At 44.3% G+C, this 14,464-nt stretch overlaps 1 protein-coding gene across 2 annotated transcripts; it reads right to left on the minus strand.

Moving 5' to 3' along the window:
* Nucleotides 1-750: 750 nt before the first annotated feature.
* Nucleotides 751-13,561, minus strand: LOC125000722 (glutaminase kidney isoform, mitochondrial-like). 2 transcript variants are annotated; one of them, XM_047576362.1, is made up of 18 exons: nucleotides 13,135-13,561; nucleotides 8,927-9,017; nucleotides 8,426-8,544; nucleotides 7,445-7,574; nucleotides 7,284-7,363; nucleotides 7,023-7,186; nucleotides 6,340-6,398; nucleotides 4,564-4,596; nucleotides 4,248-4,306; nucleotides 3,985-4,051; nucleotides 3,806-3,856; nucleotides 3,529-3,705; nucleotides 3,278-3,409; nucleotides 3,102-3,194; nucleotides 2,574-2,635; nucleotides 2,415-2,491; nucleotides 2,272-2,335; nucleotides 751-2,164 (listed from the first exon to the last, which is right to left on the minus strand). In XM_047576362.1, exons 1-18 carry the CDS (start codon nucleotides 13,404-13,406, stop codon nucleotides 2,017-2,019), a joined length of 1,878 nt encoding a protein of 625 aa, XP_047432318.1. In that variant the 5' UTR covers nucleotides 13,407-13,561; the 3' UTR covers nucleotides 751-2,016. The 2 variants fall into 2 exon arrangements, with proteins under 2 accessions (XP_047432318.1, XP_047432316.1); XM_047576360.1 differs by having other exon boundaries at nucleotides 8,927-9,023; nucleotides 13,135-13,560.
* Between the last annotated feature and the right edge of the window lie 903 nt (nucleotides 13,562-14,464).

The following is a 14,464-nucleotide window of genomic DNA, read 5'->3' on the forward strand; positions in this document are numbered from 1 at the left end:
AGATTGAAACTATAGGCCGATCTCACTTTTAAATGTAGGCTACAAACTATTTACATCGATTATTTGCAAAAAACTTGAGGTCCATATACCAGATCTGATTGATGGTTTTATTAAACCATCAATCAGAACCCTCCAAATGGGTGTTGCCCAAATGGGTGTTGCCCATTTGATGCATTCATACAGTCTTTCACAGTTCAATTCTTTCACAGTTTTCCTCAGACATTCACTCACATCATCCTAAACGTATTTATTATTTACCACATATCTTAATTAATACACATTAAAACACAGAGGATCTTTCTTATGGAACAGTTTATCTAAAAGTGACGTCTTCACCGTCATCATTTAAAAAAAAAACTATGGAAAAAGTGACTCTTCAGCCAAGATTTGTAGCTTTTTAAATCATCTGTTTACATCTATATATATATGACGTTTAACATTGTTTCATAATGAATTTCAAGTAGAGGTGGTTGAACTGGGGCCTTTTTACTATAGTGGTTTGAATGGGTATAAATTAATTATTTTAATATATAAATGTATAAAAGGGTTCTGCTAACATTACTACCTTTGTAGAATAATGAATAATGAATAATGAAAAGGCTGTTTTCACCTGTGATCGATAGATATTGATGGATAAAATAAATAAAAATATAAAACAATGAACTACAAGTGTTGGACTTCGACCACTCACCTGTAACTTCACATTTGATCACTGATCACTTTAACTCCACAGAAGTACAGACCCAGAGCTGGTGTTTCTGACTTTTATTAAACCTGCCGATAAATATGTGAACGTCCTGTGACGCTCAGCATAAATACACATGAAGAAGAAACGATGACAACAAACATTTTGCATTTAGTCACAAACTTGATTTGACCGACATGAGTCAAACCTGCAATCACTGCTTCAGCTTTGTGCTTCTTTCTCTGGACAAAGTGACTCTCAGCCTGAGGAGGAGTTCAGTTTGAGCAGAAACATCCAAACAAACACAAAACATGTGGAGAAACTAAGCATCTGCACAACTCTTCAAGTATGACATGAAAACAATCTGCCTGCATCATAAAGCTGCATCTGACGCTAACATTCACACCTTTCGCTGGTTACAGCAGCAAATGACTCGACGAGGAAACAAACAAACAGACTTTTTATGAGCTGAGCTGAAACGTTGTTTGTAAAGACAAAATACTCCAGATTTTTTACTTTAGTGACATTTTTATGTCAGTGATGAAATGTATTCGCTGTCATTTTCTGCTGTAACGTCTCGAACTTAAAGTGAAAACGGAAACTTCCTTTTCTGGTCATTCAACAGTTCAGTCTTTCTGTGGGAGCGTCGGATATGTAGAAACTCTTTTAGTGGACAATATTTCATTACTTTAAAAAACAAAAAATAGAAACAGAACAATGAAAGTATTAAAGTAAAGAGCGGTTTTATGGGAAAACAACAAAAATGTCATTTAGAAAACAAACAGAAACCGTTTAAAAGTTGAATATTTAACAGATAATAATAATAATAATTAAAATACTGACAGTTTCCACAGTTTCTTCCTCCGACTCTTCACCAGTTTCTTCTCACCGCTCCTCAGACACGCGCTCGTAACATGAATGCACATCTTAAATACATCAATAAATATCACACACACACACACACACATTGAAGTGTTTGGGAGAAGATACATTCCACCATGTTGAGATGATGAAGACGTGAGGAAGGTTTTAAACCGTTTTGTACAGAATAAAAACGTGAGATGACGAGTCCATCACTTTACGCTGCAGCTGCTCACCTCCGACAACACACAGGAGGAGGAGTGGAAATAAAAACAGAGACCGTGAGATAGTACAAAACCCAACAACATCTACTAACATGATGAGCAGTTCTTACAGTGGAGGTGCGGCTGCCCAGCACCGAGGAGGACGTTTAGGGGATTTCTGTCTATCTTCACTGTACAGTTTCTGATTTAGTGTTTTCTAGGTGCAGTTGCTGATTGTTTGTCTCCGACCTGAGTTGCTGGTCCCGGTCAGAGCATCCCGTCCAGGTTCTTCTCTGCGCTCTGCTTGTCCTCGCTGCTTTCCTGAGGGCTGTACTTGTTGTGGTGATCGCGGAGGATGGTCACGACGTCGTGGTGGCCGAAGTGCACCGCCTCGTCCATCGGCGTGTTCCCCCACCTGCAGCAGACACACGGCCGTTAACCGTCTTCATCCGTCTCTGCTTATTTAACAATATGTTGGAGCTAAAAAAAAAACGTTCGGGGTTTAAAGCAGAGTCTAGTTACCGGTCTTTGGGGACTGGGTTGACCTTACAGGCCTCCAGCAGGAAGCGAACCACCTCAGCGTGTCCTGAAACACAAACCTCCGTCAGCTCGCTGAACACAAACGCAGCATGAACAGAGACAAAGTGTTTCTCTCAGCGTCTCACCTTCAGCGGCCGCCACGTGCAGAGCCGTCCGAGAGTCGTAGTCCCTCTGCTCCATGTCCATGGAGGACAACGCAAACCTGCAACAGAGAAACGTTTAACAAACGACGAAGAGCAACGACCACAACCCCTCCCTCATAACACAGGGTCGGGAGCTGGTACCTCCTCAGGGCCGACACGTCTCCGGTGTAAGCAGCAAACAGCAGGTTGATCACAGACTTCACCTGAAACACAGCAACAACAAAGAGCTCTTTGTTGAGGAGGTTATTATTAATAATTAGGCCTTAAACTAAAAGATTAAAATCCTCAGATCCACTTTTTTAAATGTGATTAGAAACCTCCACGAAGAGTCTGAAGAGCTGGACAAACACAAAGCTGTGTGAAAGGTGAGAAACCAGAGGGGAGATATCGTGCCGAGTTCACAAATCTCTCCCAGAAACACTCAAAACAGCGAATTCTCCACAAAATAAACACCTGAAGCCGCAGAGACGTTCTGCAAAGACAAACACTGAGATGAGCACTTTCCAGCAGAGGGCGCCGTGGGCTAAACTCCCCCAGATTACAAGGTCAAACATCATCCAGAGCGGAGGACGTGACGCAGACAGAAACATGTTCTTAGTCTAAAAATAAACTATGGAGAAGAGAGAGAAGAAGGAAGAGGAGGAACATGAAAGGAGGAGGAGGACTCACCCTCTGGTCGCCTCCTTCCCTGCGAGGATCCAGCTTCTTGGCGAAGTGCCTCAGATTATCGTAGTTGTGGAAGTTGCAGAGAGACACCAGGTCCTGATGGAGAGGAAACACTCAGCTTCAGCGTTTCCATGGATACCACCAGAGCTTCACGCTACACGTTTAAAGTTGGAGGTTACCGTGCAGAACTGGATGCCTCGGACGCTGTTGCCCAGCTTGTCGAGTGGAGGAGACCAGCACATGATGCCCATCACGTTGGGAACCACCAGCAGAATCCCACCAGCGACTCCAGACTTCGCCGGTAGACCCACCTGGAGCAGAGAGGAGGAGGAGGAGGAGGAGGAGGAGGAGGAGGAGGAGGAGGAGGAGGCTTCAGCGTTCCGGTAACTTCAAACATGTGACCACACAGACGTGAGACGGAGATACTGACGTGGAAAGCGAACTGTCCCGAGAAGTCGTACATGCCGCAGGAGTGCATCAGGCTCAGGGTGTTCCTCACGGCCTCGGGGCTCAGCACACGCTCGCCTGTGATTGGACAGAAGCCGCCGTTGGCCAGAGTCGCCGCCATGACGCTGGCGCTCTCACAGGTCACCTCGATGGAGCACAGCTGACGGAGAGGGAACGGACACGTAGGGAGATTAAGCCGCTTCCAGACTCACCAGAAACAGAAACAACCATTTAACTCCGGGTTCATCTGCGCCGCTCACCTGGAAGTAGAAGTCCAGGATGGACGTCATGTCCGTCCCCTCTGGGAAACACTGAGGACAGAAACAGCGATGGATGAACTGAGACACGTGCGGCTTTTCTTTCCTCTCTTTAAAAGGACGAGGTTAGTGGGGAGAGTCTGATTTAAAGAGGAAACCGATGTGACGTGACGTCACCTCACCTTCTTCTCCTTCAGGTAGTAGCCGATGGCAAAGTTTCTGTCTCCGGACTCTCGCTCCGACTGGAAACTAGGACACAGAACAGGACGAGGTTTGTTCTTTAAACTCCATGACTCAGCTCCTGTTACATAAACTCTCTCCCTTTTTTTTTTTTCCTTCTAAAAGCAAATTGTGCTGATACAGAAGAGTCCTTCACTCCTCTGTGATACAGTAAATCAAAGTGTTTTTGTCGTCGCTGCGTTTGTTGTCGTGTTGCTCCACTCACGTTGCGTTGCTGAAGCCCACGTACTCGTTTCCTGCCAGTTTGTTCATGAAGTTCATGACCTGCAGATCAAAGCAAACACAGACGAACCACATTTAATTTGAGTCACTGATTTATGGGCTCTGCAGAAAACTTTATGTGTAGATTCATCCGCCGTAACATTATGACCAGTCAGGGCATGAGCTGTGTTATATATGTGTGTGTGTCATTTATCCACCGACAGGAGCCACGAGAACCAGGTAATCAATATGCACGTCACATGTGGTCATAATGTTATGGCTGTACGGTGCAGTGAGTCATAAAATGAATGAGTACTCACATAATCAAACTTCTCAGCGTTGCTCGCTCCTTGCTGGAACGCAAACAGAAGCCATCACATTAGAAAGAAATAAAAGCAAAAGCGTGTGAAACAAGCCACAGTTACCCGAGTCATGACATTAGCACTATTCTACGTCATCCATGTCGCTAAGGTATTAAAGCTAGGGCAGGAAGACATGACTGCTAATGTGACCAGTCAGAGGAGGCCATTCAGTCACATGACGTCAGATGAGTTGAGATTAGAGGTGGGAACTAGCTGGAGATGGAGGAGGTGACGTAAAAACACTGTTAATCCACTCAGGGTTTCTGGCTTTGGAAAAGAAATAAAAACAAATGTTTTGTTGAGTCTGAATCTACATCTGAGTTCATTCGATTTAAACTTATTATTATGCTGGAAAACTGAGGTGTTTAAGTTAAATAAATGTTTGTACGCTACAAAATCACTGATGAAATAATGACTATTTCCTATTAACATGCCTCCAGTTTATCACGTTCTGCACGTTAACATGTGTGTTAATGAACTGAAGATAAGAGCGTCGCTGGACAAAGAATAAAACTAGCAAACAAACAGCTTCTTCTCTACAGAACGATGGAGTATGAGATAAAACCAGAGCCTCGCTGTTTATAATCCAGGCGTATAAACAGCTCAGGAGGATGCAGGTGAACACTTAGACATTCAGAAACAGCCATGTGAAGGCTAAAGCTTGGCAACAAATCCAGACCAAAGAGGGGAGGAAATAATTAAAAAGGGAAAATTACCAACGTCATTGACCTGTTGCTGTGGTCATAATTTCCCAAAGATCCTAATGCTGTAAAATATGCAACAACACATAAAACCACACAACGAGCCTTGAACAGGTACATTACAAACGTATCAGGAACCTGAGCTGTGATTGGTCGAGAGGTCGTGTGGGAACGATTGTCAGAAACGAATAATTATCGGGACCATCACTCCCACACGACGCTCATGAATAATAAATAAAGAAGCAGCTTCACAGACGTTCTGGTCGTCATGACTCATATCTGAGTTTAAACCGGGGCTGACGTCCCGTCCCGAAGCCGTAGTTTGGGAAACCAGGAAGTAATGCACACAGCTGCAGGATATATATATATGTATGTATTTATTTTAGCTTGATCTGGACGATATTCTGTGTAATTTCTGCTGAGCTGATGCAATAATAATAATATAAATGCACATGAAGAGGATTAAGATTATTAGAAAGTAATTAACGTGTTGACAGCCCCAGTTTAAAGCAAATTTTAAAGTATTTTGCATGTAAGTGGGAATATAAACAGACATTTTCATCTTTAAATCATAAATAAAGACACACAATCACAGTAAAAACAGGAGCTGCTTCATAATCAGCTGATTTCTCCAGGTGTGTTTGACGTGTTCCCAGAGATCAGCAGAGTGTGAAGGAGGAGAACAGAGGAGCCTCCTCACTCTGGAACCAAGCTGTAATTAAACTGCTCCTCAACGGCCACCAGAGTTTAAAAGTCTTTAATTTGAGTCTTGAATCCGTCAGAGAGGTGAAACCAGCTCCCTGTGTGCGTGTGGATAGTTAATGAAGCATCTGCTGTAATAATGAACAGAGACGTGAACGTGGTGGAGCCGACCACACCTGACTCTCTGAGCTCTGCTTCAACCAAATCCCCTTTTCATGGTGATTATGTAGAGCCAGTGATCGGTCACACACACTGTCATCGTTTCATCTGAAAGTCTGAAAGTCTGGAGTCTGAGCACAATAAACACACGCCATGATAAACAGCTTCGTACCTTAATGAGGGAGGTGCAGACGATGGCTCCGGCGTTAACCATGGGGTTGTGGGGTTTATCTGTAAAATAAGACAGAAAGTGACCTTGAATATCACTCTGTGTTCCACCACTTCCTCTCTGCTCTAATCTCCTTATGCAACAGCATTTAAAAGAGGAAAAAAAAAAAGTCATAAAAATAAACCGCTGGAATGTTTCCTCTGCTGCTGTTTGATGGGAACAAAGAGAGGAAACCTTCTCGGAGCAGTTTCCCTGAAACAATAAACGCATTTTTTAAAAAGAAACCGAATGTTCTCTGAATGTTACCCAACGTCTGCTCACGTGGTGAAACAAACCAACGCTCACATTTAACTAGAACACAAGCAGAAAGTAGATCCAACTAAAGCTATATTTTACATCACAGCTATAACTTTGAGAAAATCAAACTTTGAACTACAAAAATGTAAAAAATGAACATTCAGTTCAGTTTGTGATGTTCAGAGTCAGAAATGAAATTAAATTAAGCTCTAAAGTTCCTCCAAAAGGAACTTTAGAGCTCTGTGTTATTTTAAACTGTTCTATTAGAAGGTATGAGTGTAAATACGAAGATAATCTCAATTTATCTCCATTTTATTCTCCTCCGGCCTCTGACTGACAGTTCATGTGAGCTCTCTGAGGAGAAGCCTCGTCCTAAAACGCCTCCTCACCGTCCTCGTTCAGGAAGAGCTTGTTGAACCTCAGGCCGCTGGGCTCTTTGCCGATGAAGCGGTGCACGTACTCGGTGCCGTGGTCGTGGACGGCGATGGCGTATTTCAGCGGCTTCACGCACGACTGGAGGCAGAACGGGACTTTGGTGTCGCCGACGGTGTGCCTGGGACAGAGACATGTCACTCACTCATTCGTGCAGTTGTCCTCGTTTTGTTCCGTCTGGAAAGAGATTTGGCATCGAGTTAAAAAACGCGTCGTACCTCTGTCCATCGACGGTGCAGAGGGCGACGGCCCACAGGTCCGGGCTGAACCGGGCCAGCTGGGGGATGTAGTCTGCCACCTGGAGGAGGAGGCAGCAGGAATAAATAGTTTAAAATGTGGACGCTGTGGACACGGAGGGTCTCCCGTGGACGTCACCCACCTGTCCTCCCGGCATGTTTTTGGCGTTTTCATAGAGCTCGTCAATGTGGGCGGAGAACGACTGGAAGTCTGGAATGACGAACTTCTTCCTGAAGGCCTGGGTCAGCAGGACGATGTTGCTCTGGACGCACCTGAGACACGGGACGAGACGAGACAGAATGTAGGACTCAACCAGAACGTCCCTGAAGGAGTTTACAAACCACCGTTAATTAGTGCGTCGTTGACTTGTTTAATTAGTGCTTTGTGTTGGCGTGTGAGCAGATAAAATGCCGGTGCCGTTCCTCTACGTTTGGACTGAAACGTCGTCCCGTCGGCTCCGTGTAATCAGCTGGTGATGTGGAAGCGGAGATTTGTGGCTCAGCCTTCTCTCTACATGGAGCCCTGGTTAATCCCTGTAGCGTGGGATCCCTGCAGAGCAAACACACGCTCACGTGCTTCCCTCCCGAGAGGCTGAGCTCTATAAATAAGCCCGGGGAGCGGAAGTGATGGATCCCAGCCAGGGACGATGCCACCGGGGTCCGTTCGCTGTGGACCGAGCTCCCTGGTGAGTCCTCATATGCCCACGATCACCACAGTGTCTCTTCCCAAGCTGTCAGCCTGTCTGGGCATCACGTCCTCGCTGAAACAGCTGCAGCTAAAAGGCTGGGAGGGGGTTATCATCCTTATTTTATTTGCAGCCGTGCCTCAGTTCTGCAACGAACCAACATTCACGGCTGTTAAAGCATCTTTGTTGTGCTCCTGAAAGAATCCAGCTGTCGATGACGCGCGAACTGAGGAGTGATGAATAATTAACGGGACACCGTGACCTCTTTTCTGCAGCAGGGAAGCGCACGCGACTCTGACCAGCGTTAATAATTCTTACACTATTATTAAAGATTGATGAAGGTAATAAAGTGGGAACAGTAGGAGGGTAGAGACAATAGTGTCATTTAAGATTTAGATTTTATCCACATTATTCCTGAGAAATAATAAATAAAAGTACTTTTTGAAGAGGTGTCGGTCCAGAGCTCCATCGGAGGTCGTCTTCAGCGTCACCTTCAGCATCTCCATGCATTCTTTGAGCCGAGGGTCCCCTGTACGAAGCCCTGTGGCTTTAAGAGCCTGTGCAGAGAGGAACATCATGATTACAGCCGCCTGACAACAAATCAATGAAGCAACGAGCCGAGAACCGAGGCTCCTCAGGACTCTAACAGGAGGAGTCACTGCAGCCGTGATGTTCATACTATATCAAGTTTATCGTAGCATTTCTCATAATTTTAAGATTTGATTCACTGAAGCTCTGCAGCGTGTTTCTAGGCTGCGTCCTATGTTTATTCCAGGTTATTTCTGTCTCTTTCCATTATGAAACGGTTGATGTGTATTTAGCACAATTTTATTTAAAGCCTTTCCAACCAAAACGAGCAGTTTTCTTGGCTCTTTTCAGGGATTCCTTTCTCAACATGTTCAGGACATCGTGTCCCTTCGTCAACACTGTAAAACTCACTGTAGTGAATTTGTGCGCTGGGATTTTTTCCTGGCCCTCTGCGATGGTGTAGAAAAGCAGGTCCTCCAGACTGGGCAGGATGCCCGCCTTCCTTCTCCTGAGGGGAAACACAAATAAAACCGGCAGAAACGTGAGGAAAAGAAGTCGGCAGTGAGGCCTGGTGTGGTGGGAACATGGAGGGAACTGCAGCACGGGGAGGAGAAAAGGCTTTTTGACTGCAAGGAGAAGCAGTGAGTAGTAGCTGTAATACTGCACCGGAAAACAACCTTATTTTCAGCATGTGAACCTGTGGAAAAGACTTTACAGCACAAAGACGTCTCTGCTCCGTCAGCTGACTGAAAAGTATTAGTTTCCCATAGGTTGACATGCTGCCATAAGGCTGGATCAATGTAAACTGTTAAGAGTCTGTTTAGCCTGAATACCAGCCAGGGATGTGTTTAAAAAGCTGCTTAAACGCGGTTATTTTTCCATTTAAATCAGTAGAAAAACTACAAATTTAAATTTAAATAACACTGTCTGCAAACGGAGAAGAATTGTGATGAGTTTGTCTTGTCGGCGCTGATGTGGACGCTTTCTAAGACAGAACAATCAGTTCTGTCCATCTGAATAAAACTGGCTTCTAAAAATAAAAACAATTAGCAGATGTCTAAGTATATTCCCTGTGGAGGTGACGCAGCAGAGAGAGGTGCTGATTTGATTTGTTTCCCTAAAACAGATTCAACAATCGAGTAAATCTCTCTAAATGTGGTGTCTGGGAACGTTGTGGACTCACATCAAACAGCTGTTTAGATGAACTGTGTCTGATAATTGAGGCCTGGCTGGTATTCTAAGCAGCGTTTCCACACCGAGTCGTCTCCTCTGGGAGGAACGTTAGTAGCGTGTCGGGAGGCAGACGGGACGACCAGCTCACAGCAGGCTCTCCGCTATGATTCATATCAACGCCAAATTGGATTTGTGCAAAGCTCTGGGTGCCCAGGCTCACCGTGTCCTGCAATGCATCATGGGGCATTGGTCTGCGTGATGGGAGGGGATGTCTGAAGGTAAAGCTTGAGCTGGCTCCAGAAACACGAGCCCGGCCCCTGGGACCGTCACCAGGGCCGAGACACGGTTAATTATTTATTTGGCTGACAGATTTCTAGCGGAGGGCTTTTATGCCAAGTTCCACTCAGTGTCCAACGTCAGTTGTGAGAAAGTGTGTTACTGTTTGAATTTGGAATATTTCTAACTCGCACTTCTAACCAGCAGTAATGCTAAAAACGGTTCGCACGCTAGCTGGATTAGCATGTCGCTGCGTCCCCTCAGTGTCTGTCGGTCCATCTCTGACCACATTAATGGAGGTGGACGCCTGCAGGTGAGGAAGGAGCACACATCAGAGAGTGTGTGAGTGGGGAGGATGGAGGGATGGAGGGGGGGAGGTAGAGGGGAAACAGGGATTCAAGCGCAGCCACTGGGAGGAAGTGAGGTCATTTCAAGGTAAAAGCGGCTGTCGGCTTTTCATAGAAAACCTCTACTTCTACTGGAGTTAAAGGAAAACAAATCACTAAAATAAAAATAACAAATAGAAACATACTTACAAATGTAAAGCAAGCAGATCAACAACAGGGAGAGAGTGTGCAGAGGGAAGAATACTGGATTAGTAACAGTGACATTAAGCAGACATTCGTCAATACATGTTCAATCAGTTCATTAACCTGTAAATACTGGAACAATGCAGAGCTGCTGTCAGGGACAGGAACAACACAGAGACATTAATGAAACAATCAACAAACCTACTGACTCTTAAAATAAATAATATGTTCGGCTCTCATTCCATTAATGACCCCGAGAGAGATCAACGTCAGGAACATCTGGACCAGCCTCATTAATCTACCTCTCGCTCCATCTTTCTAATTCCATCCCTCCATCTCTGTAGGTTTTTAAAGGTCGGCCCTGAGTCCGAGGCAGAAAACAACGCGAAGCTGTCAAACTGTTACTGGGTCACATCAAATAATAGTTTAAACAGAAGCACGTACGTCTGACTAAACCGATCCCTCTACAGAGTATTTTGTTATTTGATTTAATTGACACAGTTCAGGAGGCTGTGAGACACGCTCCTGTGGACGAGCGGAGGCCTGTGTGCAGTATGCGCTGGGTTTATTTAGCGTGATCGATGCAGACGGTTTTCGCTGCCTCCCAGATGTCATGATAAATTGGTTGTGTGGTGGAGGCCGACATCAGAGCGGGAGCGTCGAGAGGCGGCGCTGCACAAATCAATCGGTGGCTCGTCTGCTCCTGGAGGTCCTGACAACTGCTGGGCAGCGCGCCAGCTCGTAGGTTTACAGCAAAAACTGTGGAAAAATGATGTGGGCGGGATAATCTCCGACGCATCACAAACACTTTTAACCCCTCAGGGTCCTCAGAACCAGACTGAGCTGAAGTGGTGTCTGACCCTCCGGGACTCCAAACACCAAATAAACTGATTAGTTCATGTTGTACCGGCCTGATTCACTGATTCACACACTGACTCCTCATGTGGAAGTGATTGAGAACAGACCAAAACTCTCTGATTTCAGCCAGACGTCGAAGCTGGAAGCTCATGGTGAATCATCTGACAGTCTAATCTTTACTCTGGGTATTTAACACAATCTGAAATGAGCCTCCAGGGAGAACAGGGGGAACGTCGGTGACACCCAGTCAGCAGAGCCGACTGACTAGCGTCTAAACATGGCTGATAGCCGAGGCAAATTGTCCGTGAATGGAAACAAATGGGGCAACTCTGGCCTCCAGGGCCAATGAGGCATTTTACTACCATGGAGAGTCTGAAGAGACGACACGAGCTCGCTGCTAGCACAGCTGCTCTGAATGTTAGGAGATCATTTTCTGTGCAACGTGGGAGACGTCTGTTGCTAACGTTTATTTTGTACGGTAGAGCTGCAGCGACAAGGCTAACCAGCAGGGAAGAACATACATTGTCTTAATTGATGTCAGGTGAGGCCCCATCATTGTGTGGTCATTAAATGCTTTTAACCTGCATCGATCTGTCACCAGGAGCACTCTCATCCTCTCTTCTCTGTCAGCTTTCAATAATTCCCCTCTGCTGAACAGAGAATCTACTCACCTAACAACACAGCCAACAACAATCTTTGAATTGTTGCTCATTTTTATAATTAAATGCATTAAATAGTATCTTTTTTTATCGTGATATTATTTTGTGAAGCATGTAATTTATTCTGCTCATTAATAAAACAGTTGCTTTCCTCCGTGCAGCCATGAATGACCTTCACTAGACGCCCAGCCCTGGTTTGTGATTTATTTTTGGGTAGACATACATATGGCGCATCAGGTTCTGTTTACATTTTGTTTTTAAGGGCTGATGACGTGATGCCATGCTAAAGGCTCGCTGAGTTTTGCAGGAATCTACGTGAAAGCTGCAGCTCCAGGATGCTGCTAAAAGCTGGTCACGACTTCACGCAGGAGCGTGTTTCCATTTCCGGACAAACGTGCATTTTAAGGCTTTATCAGGATTTTATTGCACGTGGATTCTGAACAAATATTCATGTTTTTTTTTTACAGGCAGGTGGCTGCTTAAAAACACAGCTTGGTTGGATTTTGGAAATACTTTGCCCCTTTGCGTGATGTACCACGATGCTGTATGTAAATTTCGACAAATTAAACCTATCCTTGATTAAGGGAGTAAAATACAAAATAAATTGGGATCTCTTTTAAGAGTAATGTAATTTTAAAGGACGCTCTTTAATTCGGCATTGGTTTTTATATGTAAATACAGATAATATATGTTATTATTCTTGATAGTTTTTCATACCAAATGTTATCGACAACAAAAATGATGTTCTTAGAAGTTATATAAGGCCACTTAAACATATCTCTTTCCAATTTAACGTCAACCAGTGAGATTTTACGGTGATATGCATATTTCTCTATTGTCGTGTAACAGGTATTCTGTGATTTTCTTTATTTAAAGAGCTATTTAGGTAGTCAACAAACAAACATAAACTTGGGATTTTTTTAACTGTAATAGGTTTTTTGAGGTTTAAATTACAAAGAGTGTTCGTAAAATTGAAGACAATAAGAAGGTTAAAGTCAGAAACTTAAAATGATCAAGTAAAAAATAAAAATAAAAACGCCTTTTATTACGATGCTAAATTATCGTTTTTCTCTATGGAGTTCGGCATTGTAATGCTAACTGCTAGCATAGCGGGATAACTCACTTCTCTGCTGAAGACTCCTTGGCGACTTCATTGTGTCCGTCACCCTTGGAGCAAAAGCCTCTCAGACTGTGCTTTCTGGTGAAGTGTTGCGGGGCTTTCCACCCGGAAAACGGCCTCCTTCTGACCGGAGACCTAGCATCCTCAGCGGGGGACCTGGAGCTGAAGCTGAAGCAGGCGGCGGGTACCGGTGCCGCTACTCTGCCGGTCAAAGGACGCTTCAGCTGGGTTTGAAATAACTCCTTGAGCGCTACCGTGGACCGAAAATGTAACATTTCAACCACGTCGAGAAGACTTGCCCGGACGGTGTGACTATTTTAACACCGAGTGAATAAATCTGGGAACCTTACGAGGACAGATCTGGATGAGATTGTCGAGTAACTGTTTCGCCGGTGGTGACTCAACAGCAGCAGCAGAGAATTTTCCTCCCTGGCATGCAACCAAGCAACCGGAATCCCGAATTCTGATTGGTCGACCGTATCGTGCATCTTAATCTGATTGGTCGAAGAGATCCTGCAGGTTAATCTAATTGGTCGAGAGGGCTGTCAATCACCAGAATCACGTCTCCCTCTGTTTTGATCTTTATCTTCATCACTCACAACTCTTTCACCAGTTATTAATATATAATAACTCTTTTATGCACATTCATAACAGTTTATAAATGATATAGAAGAACCAAAATGACCCTGTGTTTAAATCCAAAGAGAATAAAGGTGATACAAATACACCAAATGTTTTTATTATTATTTTAAGCGAATTAATACGTAAAGTGTTACAGTTTGCTGTTAAAACAAACCGTAAAAAGGTGGTTTACCCTCTTGTATTATCAGTGATGTGTTGTCCTACACTGCCACCGTGTGGTTTGTTTCAGATTGAGGATCCCTCAGCAGATAGGACAGTGAGAGCGCCACCTCCTGGTTAAAAATGATTCCTATCAGGCAGAGAGCAAGAAGAGGAGGAGGCCATAATAGACAGCATCAATGCAATCCACCTGTGCATAAATAATTTACCCAGGCAGATTTTATTGAGCTTAAAGGAACAGATTCCAGACTCAGAGAGCCTTTTAAATGTTTGATTTGACCTCTTCTGCAGCTCGTGTGGGTGGAGTTAGACACTGAGCATGAAATAATGACCTACCGAAAGTAAATTACTCACTGGAAATATTTAGTGAGTTGCTTCACTTTGTTTCTCTGCAGCTCCCAAGTTTTTTTTTTTTTTTGTCTGACTTTTATCTGACACTGAGTAGGATAAAACAAACACACAAAAGCTGACTAATAATGGCTTTACTGAACTTGACGTGAAACATTCATGAATTTGGCCTAAATAAGTTCTG

The sequence above is a fragment of the Mugil cephalus genome, chromosome 23 (genome assembly GCF_022458985.1).
Source record: "Mugil cephalus isolate CIBA_MC_2020 chromosome 23, CIBA_Mcephalus_1.1, whole genome shotgun sequence".
NCBI classification, from domain to species: Eukaryota; Metazoa; Chordata; class Actinopteri; order Mugiliformes; family Mugilidae; genus Mugil; species Mugil cephalus.